Source organism: Delphinus delphis, chromosome 1 (genome assembly GCF_949987515.2).
Source record: "Delphinus delphis chromosome 1, mDelDel1.2, whole genome shotgun sequence".
Lineage (NCBI taxonomy): Eukaryota > Metazoa > Chordata > Mammalia > Artiodactyla > Delphinidae > Delphinus > Delphinus delphis.
Genome location: NC_082683.1, coordinates 131,361,736 through 131,375,730, shown reverse-complemented (window position 1 = coordinate 131,375,730; position 13,995 = coordinate 131,361,736). Strand labels below are relative to the sequence as shown.

The 13,995-nt window shown below is 35.0% G+C and overlaps 1 protein-coding gene across 3 annotated transcripts in view; it reads left to right on the top strand.

Annotated features, from left to right (window-relative positions):
- The window catches only part of COP1 (COP1 E3 ubiquitin ligase), a 272,563-nt gene that overhangs the window by 99,975 nt on the left and 158,593 nt on the right, over nucleotides 1-13,995 (top strand). For all 3 annotated transcript variants that reach the window (XM_060034406.1, XM_060034397.1, XM_060034388.1), the window contains one exon: nucleotides 1,702-1,759. In XM_060034406.1, coding sequence (XP_059890389.1) covers nucleotides 1,702-1,759 — 58 coding nt within the window. The remainder of the gene's footprint in view (nucleotides 1-1,701; nucleotides 1,760-13,995) is intronic.

Sequence of the window (13,995 nt, the reverse complement as noted above, 5' to 3'; positions counted from 1 at the left end):
CTCCAGATCCTCTCCAGCCTTTATTGTTTCTAGATTTTTTGATGATGGCCATTCTGACCGAGGAACACAGATTTTTGAATGCATGACATTTCTTCATTTTTAGCCCTGTTAGTCCCTGGTTAGAGTATACTGAAAATAGCGTGTGATCCTGTCATACCAGTTCATGACTCTGTGCAAGGAAAGTGAGCATTGGTTACATTTCATCAAAAGAAATTCATCACAAGATTGTGTTAATTCTTTAATTTGTAGTATAAGTGCTTTGAAGGGTCTTTCTTACATAAGTCTTACTATAGGAATGGTTAAGATCACTGAATATCTATTATTATGTATTGCTTTATAAAAAAAGACTACTGTGAAGACAGTTGCATCTCACTTATTACATTTTTGAAAGCATAAGTTTGTATGTTATTGATGAATTTTATTCATAGAGGGTAAAATTTATTGAACATCTACCGTTTTTTGGCATTGTACTGAGAAATTAACCCACTTAACTAAATCTTATACCTCTCTGAAGTATCTTATTCATTTAGCAGATGGAGAAGCTAGCAGCCAAATAAGATCAATAACTTGCCCAGAGTCATTTAGCTGCTAACAAGTGAAATTCAAACCCACTCTGTACTCTTAAGAGTGCCTCTCATATTATAACCTTTGTGATTATTTGAGTACTAAAGTGAATAATGATTTTGTATATTTATGTAAAGAGACACACTGAAATTAGTATACTTAATTGCTTAAATTTCATTAGGGTAGACAAAAATATAAACATTTCTATAGTAGAAATAGGGAAGAATTTTTAAAAATGTAAAAAACTGTTGATCTATCATGGTTGATGTAGAAGTTATATCGTTTTCAGGTGTTAATAGTCTTCATAAGCTAATTTATTTAAAGAAGGGAGGGAGTTAAGAGTGACGTGATAAGATAGATATGGTAAGATGGAACTCTTAGAAAGAAAAGCTAGTCGGGACTTCTAGAGGTTTTTCTAGGGTTAGGTAGGAAAATGCACAGAGAATATATATAATCAAATAGAAAGAACCAATGGAGAAAGTAGATTCTGTTCCACTAGGGCAGAGGTAATTAGAATATAGATTTTGGGTTATGAAAGAAAGATTATTGGTATTTTACCATTTCTTCCATTCCTTTGATAGTTTTCTTTCACGTGAGGTGATTATCATAACATTTTGGAGCTTGAAGGGACTCTAGATATAGCTAGAGATAGCTAGTCTCCACTCATCTCACTTTTCAGTTAAGGAAACAGTTATTATAAGGTATTTGTCCAAGGGCACTAGCTCTAGTGTCATAACAGGATCTGTTAACCATAGCTTTTGATTGCATGCTTGTGCTCTTTTCCCAATATTCTAAGTCCTCTTTTCCTTAGAGTTCAAACATATTAACCTATCTGAAAATGAAATTGTAGGAAATACTTCTGTATATACACCTATCTTATGATTATTCCCTACTGACATTCTTTCAAGGTGGGTATATTTAAGGTGGTGGGATGAAGGGGTAAGTTGTTTAAATATTTACTAATTTTTTTGTTTATGGGATATGTATTTATTTGATGTCTAATTAAATTATTGGTAATAAATATTTGCTTAGAAATTAGAAATATTGGATTTATATATGATATATTTTAGATTTACTTTTTCTGTTGCTAAGAGAATGTAAAAACTGAAATCACATTTTTCTTTCTTCATTTTGCAGTAGTATTATTGATTCCACAGAATACAGCCAACCTCCAGGTTTCAGTGGCAGTTCTCAGGTAAATGATACATCTAACAGTACGTTACAGTGGTACCATAAATATAATCACCTGAGTTGTAAAATCACAGATGAGTTTACTGGAATGTCCTGTCATAAAGACAGCTGTTTTGAATGCTGTGGCATTGATTAGGACTTGAATAGCTCTGATACATAATCAGATATATATTTGCTCATCACTGAGTTTAAATTTTTTTTTAATATACTGGTAACATCAGACCTTGAGAGGAAGGAAATACTATAAGAGGAAATTATGAGTAATCAGGGCATTGTTTCTCTCAGATAAGAAAGTTGTAATTTATTGATGAATTACCCATTATTATGTTGAAACATGTAGCTTTTCTGTGGAAAGTAAACTACAGGCTTGAGTAAAATAGACTCTGGCTTCTCCTTTTCTTTAATTAATTGTATGATTATTTTGATTTTTACTGTCTTCATCTCTGACTTGGGGATGTTGATATTTGTCAAATATAGTTTTGAGGCCAGACTTTTTTTTTTTTTAAACTTTTCACATTGAAATAACTTCAGACTTAGAAGTTACAAGAATGGTAAAAAATAATTCCTTTATATTCTGTATGCAGATTATCCAGATGTTAACATTTGATCACATTTGCTTTATCATTCTCATTCTGTCTCTCTTTTATATATACACACATAAAATTTTTTCTTTGGATGTTTGAGCAGGGTTCAGACATAATGTTCCTTTATCTCTAAATACCCCAGTGTATATTTCCTTAAAAACAAGGATATTGTCCTATGTAATCACAGTATAACTTTAAAATTCAAGAAGTTAGTGTTGATATGGTGCTATTATCTAATCCCTAAATCTTACTCAGATTTTACAAATTGTCCTTCCACTATCCTTTATAATATCCTGTTTTCCTTAAAAGGAAAAAAAACATAAGGCATTCAAATGAGGCATGTTCATTTGTATATTCATTTTATGTAATAGTGCAGTTATTTTTATCAAAGTGGAAAGAAAATTCTTTCGGATCATACAGCTTTTATTTGTGTTTTTCTTTCCCCACTACTTAAATAACTGCCTCTATTACTTTTATGGTTAGTTTGTATAACTACTCTGTATATCCTGTGTTATCTTCAACTGCATGCTTGAATTTGGCCTGTTGTTTTTTTATAGTAAGTTTATAGATTGGTTTGTATCTGTTTCTGAACAGCCATGAAAACACCAGATCTAGGTGTTGTTTTTTTTTTTTTTCTTTTTTTTCGGTACACGGGCCTCTCACTGTTGTGGCCTCTCCCGTTGCGGAGCACAGGCTCCGGATGCGCAGGCTCAGCGGCCATGGCTCACGGGCCCAGCTGCTCCGCGGCATGTGGGATCTTCCCGGACTGGGGCACGAACCCGTGTCCCCTGCATCGGCAGGTGGACTCTCAACCACTGCGCCACCAGGGAAGCCCTAGGTGTTTTTTTAATAAGACAATGGGATATATCAGGAGAAATTTTTAAGAATTAAATTGAAAAAAAAGAAAAGAAAAAAAAAGAATTAAATTGAAACATCCTTAAGAACTTGAACAGGAAAAGCAGTCTCTGAATCTGGAAACAAGCTTGGCATTCACAGCTGGGCCTTGATGTTCTCCTTTTAAACATAATCTCACAGAACATCAACATCAGACATAGTCACTCTGGGACGGTGATGAAATGAAGCAAAAACCGAGGTCACTTCATAAATTTATTAAGCACATACAAAAAGAAGTCACTGTGTAAGCCACATAAAATACCAAACACACCTCCATCATGGCTAATATGAGCAGTTGCTGTTTCTTTACTAATTACAACTTTAGTCTCACTGTAGTTTTCTGTTTGTCTAGGTAAGATATATTAAGGTACTCAATCACAGAATTATCCCCACTTCTTGATAGTGTCCAATCTAGAGCAAAGCCTTACTTCCTTGAACCCTCCCCCAAATCACTTAACATGGGCCTATATCCCATAAGTAGTTTGTAACATCCTCTTACCTTAACCTGTAGTGTGCTGTATTCTTTGTTGCAATGAGCAATAATAAAATTTGTTCAACTACAGGTGTGTTCCTATTGGTCTTTGGCTGCAGGGCTTTGACAAAGTCTACATAGAGGAACAGAGAAGATTTTCTACTATTGCCATTTATAGAACATTGATTTGGAATTTCTAGCAAATTCCATAAGCTAGAAATAATAGAAAAAGCAATCAGAATAGTTGTTTTTTTTAAAATTTTTACTGTTTGCATATAATAAAGGAGACTTCTGGTTTGAGATTGTACACTAAGCCAATGTAATCCCTCCAACCTCCACCCACTAGAAATCCCATTGACATATTGCTATTCTCACACTGAAAACTTAAAAAGAATTTGTAAAGATAAAAAGAATACTTAGGAAGTCCACCTAACATATGAGTCACTGTATGCAGAGTAAAAGTGTGCTTTTGGATGAAGTAGTCTGGGTCTCTCAGGAGACTACAACCTTATTATCTGCTGGAGGACAGGGAAGTTGCTGAGGAGGAAAACCTACTAGTGCTTATGGGACAGAACTAATATGACATATTGTGCCGAAATCCTTAGGCTTCATTTCTAGGTATACTCTTTAGAAGAGACAGACTTAAAACAGATTGACACAGAAAGACTTGAAAACAAAGGAGTAGTTGAGGATAAGCCTGGCAAATATAAGAATGGTAAGGAATACAACAAAAACAAACAAACAACAAAAAAGGAAAGAAGAGTAGACCAAAGTAGAACTCAAGGAAAAAATCATAGAAGACAGATACAGGTTTTCACATAATGAAAGGTATAATCCCACAAAATAGTAATTTGTGTGACATAATCTAAAGCATTGGTATTTATATAAAGCAAAACCTATTAGAAATTTTCAAAAATTGATTAAAAGTTAAACATGGTAAGAGATTTTAAGGTATAGTCATCCTTCAGTATCCATGGGGGATTGGTTCCAGGAACCCCTGCAGGTACCAAAATCCAAGGTTGCTCAAATCCTTGGATAAATTGGTGTATATTTGCATATAACCTGGGTATCACATCCGCCTATATACTTTGTCATCTCTGGATTACTTGTAATAACTAATATAATGTAAATGCTATATAAAAAGTTTTAAATACAATGTGAATACTGTGTAAATAGTTGCCAGTGCAGCTGCAAATTCGTTTTGCTTTTTGGAACTTCCTGGAATTTCTTCTTCTTTTTTGGGGGGAGGGTGGCGTGTGGATTTTTTTTGTCTGCATTTGATTGAATTTGTAGATGCAGAACGTGCGGATATGGAGGGCCTACTGTATAATTCAAGAAGTAATTGAAGTAGAAACAAAAGTATTTAGGTAACATTTATTTTGCATTTACTATTCATGGACATTGCTCAATGTACTTTACATGTATTAACTACTTTAATTCTTAGAATTTCCCTATGAGATAAGTACTATTACTATTATTTTCTATTTTATTGAGGAGGAAACTAGGGCAAAGAGAAGTTGAGGAGGTTGCCCAAGGTAATATAGCAGAGATTTTAACTCAGGCATTATGGCTTCAGGGCAGGTTCTTTTAAATATTAATTTATTCAACCAAAAGTTTTTTTGAATACCTCCTATTTACCAGACACTATTATAGGCTCTGGTTATTGAACAAAAACAAAACAGACAAAAATTTATGTTGTAGCCAAACTTACAGTCTAGTTGGAGTGATACTAATAGTAATAAGAATAGATTACCTTTGAACAAAGAGGAGGTGAGGGAGCAAGCTATGTGAATATCTCCGGGAAGATCTAGGCTGAGTGAAAATAAGTACATGAGCCTTAAGGTACAAGAATGCCAGACACAGTCCAGAAGTCCAGTATGACTGGAGAGGAATGAGGAAGGAAGAGAAAAATAGAAATGAGGTAAGAACCATGACAGAGGCCACTTTGGTGCATGATTTTCTTATGTCATTATAAAGACATGGGATTTTTTCTTTGTTTGAGATGAGTCAAACTTGGTTTAATAGGTACTTGTCTCACTTTATACTTTGCATCAAGGGATATACATTATTTATAGTAATCTTAGAGCATTTAGAAAACTGGATTGATTCTGAAACAATAAATTGTACCATCTACATTCTCTGAATCAGAAGCTCAAATAAATAACTACTTAGACAATCTGGAAGAGAGAAAACTAAATACTTCTCTTAATACCTTTGTGTCAAAGAGTATACAGACGTTGCTACAAAACAATTCAGAAAATAATGCTAGTGAAAATATTATATATCAAAATTTATGAAATTTTGGTCAGAATTTTCCTAAAAATTGTATCATTAAATGAATTCATTTTTAGATGCAAATAAAAATAAATGAACTAGGCATTGAACTCAAGACACTGGGAAAAACTTAAGGCGGCAAATGTAGAGAGAAATAAAAAAGATCCTGTATGTTACAATATATAATTGAAATTGGCTATTATAATATTGAGTAGATTAAAATAACTTAGTGCTGATGCATATTAGTAAAAATAGCAGTCTTAATAAAATGTATAAATTTCAAGGAAAATAAAAAATATTAAAATAGGTTAAAGCAATTGTTAAACATTTTGAATAGACCAATAACCATAACTTAATGTGATTCCAGTTAAAAATCCTCAATATTTTTTAAAGGTCAGTAGAGAGTGTGACCAATTGACTTTAATGGTTATTTATAGAATGAATGCTGCGGAGGTATAATAATTACAAGGGCATTTACCCATTAAGTTATTATAATGTATTCTAAGACTGCTGTAACAAAACGGGCACAATAAAAAATGTAAAATCTAACAGGAAGGTAATGAAGAGTTTACCCTATGGTGAAGGTGGATATGCAGATCAGTGGTGAAAGGGAAGACTTTTTTCTTGAATTTTAGTTTATTTTTTTATAGAGCAGGTTCTCACTAGTTATCCATTTTATCCATTATACATGTTAGTGTATATATGTCAATTGCAATCTCCCACTTCATCCCACCACCACCACCCACCCACCCCCCCTGGCACGTTCCCACCTTGGTATCCATACGTTTGTTCTCCTCATCTGTGTATCTGTTTCTGCCCTGCAAACCAGTTCATCTGTACCATTTTTCTAGTTTCCACTAATATGCATTAATATATGATTTTTTTTCTCCTTCTGACTTACCTCACTCTGTATGACAGTCTCTAGATCCATCCACATCTCAACAAATGACCCAATTTCGTTCCTTTTTATGGCTGAGTAATATTCCATTGTATATATATACTACATCTTCTTTATCCATTTGTCTGTCAATGGGCATTTAGGTTGCTTCCATGTCCTGGCTGTTGTAAATAGTGCTGCAATGAACATTGGGATGCATGTGTCTTTTTGAATTCTGGTTTTCTCTGGATGTATGCCCAGTAGTGGGATTGCTGGATCATATGGTAATTCTATTTTTAGTTTTCTAAGGAACCTCCGTACTGTTCTCCATAGTGGCTGTATCAGTTTACATCCCACCTTGCAACAGTGCAAGAGGGTTCCCTTTTCTCCACACCCTCTCCAGCATTTGTTGTTTGTACATTTTCTGATGATGCTCATTCTAACTGGTGTGAGGTGATACCTCATTGTAGTTTTGATTTGCATTTCTCTAACAATTAGTGATGTTGAGCAGCTTTTCATGTGCTTCTTGGCCATCTGTATGTCTTCTTTGGAGAAATGTCTATTTAGGTCTTCTGCCCATTTTTGGATTGGGTTGTTTGTTTTTTTAATATTGAGCTGCATGAGCTGTTTATATATTTTGGAGATTAATCCTTTGTTGATTCATTTGCAAATATTTTCTCCCATTCTGAGGGTTGTCTTCGCATCTTGTTTATAGTTTGCTTTGCAAAAGCTTGTAAGTTTCATTAGGTCCCATTTATTTAATTTTGTTTTTATTTCCATTACTCTAGGAGGTGGATCAAAAAAGATCTTCCTGTGATTTATGTCGGAGTGTTCTTCCTATGTTTTCCTCTAAGAGTTTTATAGTGTCTGGTCTTACATTTAGGTCTCTAATCCATTTTGAGTTTATTTTTGTGCATGGTGTTAGGGAGTGTTCTAATTTCATTCTATTCCATGTAGCTGTCCAGTTTTCCCAGCACCACTTTTTGAAGAGACTGTCTTTTCTCCATTGTATATCCTTGCCTCGTTTGTCATGGATTAGGTGACCATAGGTGCATGGGTTTATCTCTGGGCTTTCTATCCTGTTCCATTGATCTATATTTCTGAGTTTGTGCCAATACCGTATTGTCTTGATTACTGTAGCTTTGTAGTATAGTCTGAAGTCAGCGAGTCTGATTCCTCTAGCTCCGTTTTTTTCCCTCAAGACCGCTTTGGCTTTTCGGGGTCTTTTATGTCTCCTTACAAATTTTAAGATTTTTTTGTTCTAGTTCTGTAAAAAATGCCATTGGTAATTTGATAGGGATTGCATTGAATCTGTAGATTAGGTAGTATAGTCATTTTCACAATAGTGATTCTTCCAATCCAAGAACATGGTATATCTCTCCATCTGTTTGTATCATCTTTAATTTCTTTCATCACTGTCTTATAGTTTTCTGCATACAGGTCTTTTGTCTCCCTAGGTAGATTTATTCCTAGGTATTTTATTCTTTTAGTTCCAATGGTAAATGGGAGTGTTTCCTTAATTTCTATTTCTGATCTTTCATCATTAGTGTATAGGAATGGTAGAGATTTCTGTGCATTAATTTTGTATCCTGCAACTTTACCAAATTCATTGATTAGCTCTAGTAGTTTTCTGGTGGCATCTTTAGGATTCTCTATGTTTAGTATCATGTCGTCTGCAAGCAGTGACAGTTTTACTTTTCTTTTCCAATTTGTATTCCTTTTATTTCTTTTTCTTCTCTAATTGCCATGGCTAGGACTTCCAAAACTATGTTGAATAACAGTGGTGAGAGTGGACATCCTTGTCTTGTTCCTGATCTTAAAGGAAAATGCTTTCAGTTTTTCACCATTGAGAATGATGTTTGCTGTGGGTTTTTCATATATGGCCTTTATTTTGTTGAGGTAGGTTCCCTCTGTGCCCACTTTCTGAAGAGTTTTGTTCATAAATGGGTGTTGAATTTTGTGAAAAGCTTTTTCTGCATCTATTGAGATGATCATATGGTATTTATTCCTTAATTGTTAATGTGGTGTATCACATTGATTGATTTGCATATATTGAAGAATCCTTGCATCCCTGGGATAAATCCCACTTGATCATGGTGTATGATCCTTTTAATGTGTTGTTGGATTCTGTTTGCTTGTATTTTGTTGAGGATTTTTGCATCATTCATGAGTGATATTAGTGTGTAATTTTCTTTTTTTGTAGTATCTTTGATTTTGAAATCAGGGTGATGGTGGCCTCATAGAATGAGTTTGGGAGTGTTCCTTCCTCTGCAGTTTTTTGGAAGAGTTTGAGAAGGATGGGTATTAGCTCTTATCTAAATGTTTGATAGATTTCACCTGTGAAGCCATCTGGTCCTGGACTTTTGTTTGTTTGAAGATATTTAATCACAGTTTCAATTTGATTACTTGTGATTTGTCTGTTCATATTTTCTATTTCTTCCTGGTTCAGTCTTGGAAGGTTATACCTTTCTAAGAATTTGTCCATTTCTTTCAGGTTGTCCATTTTATTGCCATAGAGTTGCTTGTAGTAGTCTCTTAGGATGCTTTGTATTTCTGCAGTGTCTGTTGTAACGTCTCCTTTTACATTTCTAATTTTATTGATTTGAGTCCTCCCCCTCTTTTTCTTGATGAGTCTGGCTAATGGTTTATCAATTTTTTTTATCTTCTCAAAGAACCAGCTTTTAGTTTTATTGATCTTTGCTATTGTTTTCTTTGTTTCTATTTCATTTTTTTCTGATCTGATCTTTATGGTTTCTTTCCTTCTACTAACGTTGTGTTTTGTTTGTTCTTCCTCTAGTTCCTTTAGGTGTAAGGTTACATTGTTTATTTGAGACTTCTTGTTTCTTGAGATCGGCTTGTATTGCTATAAACTTCCCTCTTAGAACTGCTTTTGCTGCATCCCATAGGTTTTGGATTGGCCTGTTTCATTGTCATTTGTCTCTAGGTATTTTCTGATTTCCTCTTTGATTTCTTCAGTGATCTCTTGGTTATTTAGTAAAGTATTGTTTAGCCTCCATGTGTTTTTGTTTTTTATGTTTTTCTCCTGTAATTGATTTCTAATTTCACATTGTTGTGGTCAGGAAAGATGCTTCGTATTATTTCAGTTTTCTTATATTTACTGAGGCTTCATTTGATGTGATCTGTCCTGGAGAATGTCCCATGCGCACTTAAGAAGAATGTGTAATCTGCTGTTTTTGGATGGAATGTCCTATAAATATCAGTTAAATCTATCTGGTCTGTTGTGTTATTTAAAGCTTGTGTTTCCTTATTAATTTTCTGTTTGGATGATCTGTCGTTTGGTGTGAGGTGTTAAAGTCCCCCACTATTATTGTGTTACTGTCTATTTCCTCTTCTGGAGCTCTTAGCAGTTGCCTTATGTATTGAGGTGCTCCTATGCTGGGTGCATATATATTTATAATTGTTATATCTTCTGTTTAGATTGATCCCTTGATCATTATGTAGTGTCCTTCCTTGTGTCTTGTAACGTTCTTTATTTTAAAGTCTATTTTATCTGATATGAGTATTGCTACTTCAGCTTTTTTTTGATTTCCATTCGCATGGAATATCTTTTTCCATCCCCTCACTTTCAGCCTGTATGTGTCCCTAGGTCTGAAGTGAGTTTCTTGTAGACAGCATATATATGGGTCTTGTTTTTGTATCCATTCAGCAAGCCTGTGTCTTTTGGTTGGAACTTTTAATCCATTCACATTTAAGGTAATTATTGATATGTATGTTCTTATTACCATTTTCTTAACTGTTTTGTGTTTTGTTTTTGTAGGTCCTTTTCTTCTCTTGTGTTTCCCACTTAGAGAAATTCCTTTAGCATGTGTTGTAGAGCTGATTTGGTGGTGGTGAATTCTCTTAGCTTTTGCTTATATGTAAAGCTTTTGATTTGTCTGTGGAATCTGAATGAGATCCTTGCCGGGTAGAGTAATCTTGGTTGTATGTTCTTCCCTTTCATCTCTTTAAATATGTCATGCCATTCCCTTCTGGCTTGTAGAGTTTCTGCTGAGAAATCAGCTGTTAACCTTATTGGAGTTCCCTTGTATGTTGTTTGTTGGTTTTCCCTTGCTGCTTTCAGTAATTTTTCTTTGTCTTTAATTTTTGTCAGTTTGATTACTATGTGTCTCGGTGTGTTTCTCTGTGGGTTTATTCTGTATGGGACTCTCTGCACTTCCTGGACTTGGGTGGCTATTTCCTTTCCCATGTTAGGGAAGTTTTCAACTATGATCTCTTCAAATATTTTCTCAGGTTCTTTCTCTCTCTCTTCTTCTTTTGGGACCCCTATAATGCAAATGTTGTTGTGTTTAATGTTCTCCCAGAGGTCTCTTCAGCTGTCTTCATTTCTTTTCATTCTTTTTTCTTTATTCTGTTCCATGGCAGTGAGTTCCACCATTCTGTCTTCCAGGTCACTTTTCCATTTTTCTACCTCAGTTATTGTGCTATTGATTCCTTCTAGGGTAGTTTTCATTTCAGTTATTGTTCATGTTTGTTTGTTTGTTCTTTAATTCTTCTAGGTCTTTGTTAACCATTTCTTTCATCTTCTCAATCTTTGCCTTCATTCTTTTTCCGAGGTCCTGGATCATCTTCAGTATCATTATTCTGAACTATTTTTCTGGAAGTTGCCTATCTCCACTTCATTTAGTTGTTTTTCTGGGGTTTTATCTTGTTCCTTCATCTGGTACATAGCCCTCTGACTTTTCATCTCATCTGTCTTTCTCTGAATGTGTTGTTAGTTCCACAGGCTGCAGGATTGTAGTTCTTCTTGCTTCTGCTCTCTGCCCTTTGGTGGATGAAGCTATCTAAGATGCTTGAGCAAGTTTCCTGATGCGAGGGACTGGTGGTGGGTAGAGCCGGCTATTTCTCTGGTGGGCAGAGCTCAGTGAAAATTTAATCCACTTGTCTGCTGATGAGTCGGACTGGGTTCCCTCCCTGTTGGTTGTTTGGCCTGAGGTGACCCAACACTGGAGCCTACCCACACTCTTTAGTGGGGCTAGTCGTGACTCTGGGAGGGCTCACGCCAAGGAGTACTTCCCAGCACTTCTGCTGCCAGTGTCCTTGTCCTCCTGGTGAGACACATCCACCCCCCGCCTCTGCAGGAGACCCTCCAACACCAGCAGGTAGGTCTATTCAGTCTCGTATGCAGTCATTGCTCCTTCCCTTGGGTCCCGATGTGCACACTACTTTGTGTGTGCCCTCCAAGAGTGGAGTCTCTTGTTTGCCCCAGTCCTGTCGAAGTCCTGCAAACAAATCCCGCTAGCCTTCAAAGTCTGATTCTCTAGGAATTCCTCCTCCCGTTTCTGGGTCTCCAGGTTGGGAAGCCTGACATGGGGCTCAGAACCTTCACTCCAGTGGGTAGACTTCTGTGGTATAAGTGTTCTCCAGTGTGTGAGTCACCCACCCAGCAGTTATGGGGTTTGATTTTATTGTGATTGCACCCCTCCTAGCATCTCATTGTGGCTTCTCCTTTGTCTTTGGATGTGGGGTATGTTTTTTGGTGAGTTCCAGTGTCTTCTTGTCGATGATTGTTCAACAGTTAGTTGTGATTCCAGTGCTCTCGCAAGAGGGAGTCAAAAGCGAAGATTAAGTAAATTATGCAGTGTTAGCCAGGAAACATTTGAAGGAAATTTAGCTTTCTGTTTTATCTGTTACTGTAAGAGTCCAGATCAGCTAAATAATGATTTAAATAATAATAGAACTGTAGAAAAAAAGAGGGCTGTATATAAGAAAGCACCATAAACAAACTTTTAAACCCAAACTGGGAAAGGTTTTGTCAGTTGCTTCACATTGCTTCAAAATGAAAAAAAGTTTCTTAAACCAATTTCATTCTTTTGATGAAGGCTCCAAAAATATTTTTTAAAAAAAGATAAAGAACATGGGGGAAAAAGGCAAATTCAGATGGTCAGCTCATATATGAAATAATACTCAACTTCCTAAATAATAAAAGCACAATATGAAGTAGTGTAAGGTACCAAAGAAGTCACCTAATAGTGGCTAAGGATGTTTCAAAATGGGAGATCTTCTTGCTTGCTGTGTGCATGTACATGTAGTGTTGAGGATGGGATGGGGGACTGAGAGAGGGGGAAAAGGGGAGGGGGGAGAGAGTTGGTTGTCTTACAGGAAGACTATTTGGCGATATATACATATGAGAAATGCTAAAAATGTGTGATTTGGTAGTGATAAACATAGGAATTTTTTATAAGAAATGATTCAAAGTACTATGTAAAGATTATATACCAGTATTATTTATAAAAGCAAAAATTCTAGAAAAATAAATATGCCCAATCATAGTAGAATAGCTATAGAAACTATGGTATAGCTATTGGGTATATTATTTTACTACTCTTAAAAATAATGTTTATAGTTGTAATTGAACTGAAAAAAATGTTAACAATATAATGTAGGTGAAGCCAGAAACAATTTTTTTATACCACTGAAGTTTTATAATTGCCTGTTCATTTTGCTTTAGAATTTTTATATAAGCTTAGTACAGTTAGTAAAATCAGGAAATTTAATGTTAATGCAATATTATTATTTGAGATAATATAGTTAAATTTTAGCAGTTTTGCCACTAATATTCTTTTATAGCAAAAGAAAAAAATTTTCCTTTTCCAATATGAATCCGGAATCACTGGTTACCTTTAGTTGTCATGTTTCTTCAGTCTCCTCTAAATTGTTATAGTTCCTTAGTTGTGCGTGATGTTGACGTTTTTGAATAAGTTATTAATTTTGTAGAACGTTCCTTAATATGAGTTTGTGTGATATTTCCTTATAACTAGATTCAGATTATCCATCTTTATCAGGAATACTACAGAACCGATGTGGTATCCTTTGTTAGTTTGTCATATCTCGAGCCATATTATATGAGTTTGCTCAGTACTGGTGATGTTAACTCTGATCACTTGATTAAGGTAGTGCCTGCCAGATTTGTCCTCTGTAAATTTACCATTTTCTCCCATTTGAGCATCTATTAATAAATCTTACTTGAAATAATTATTAATGTGTTTTGCCCAAATGATAATTTTTAATTCGTTTTTTCTTCCACATTTATTTTTTAAACTTTTTTATTGAAGTATAGTTAGTTTACAGTGTTGTGTTAGTTTCAAGTATACAGCAAAGTGAGTCACATATATATATGT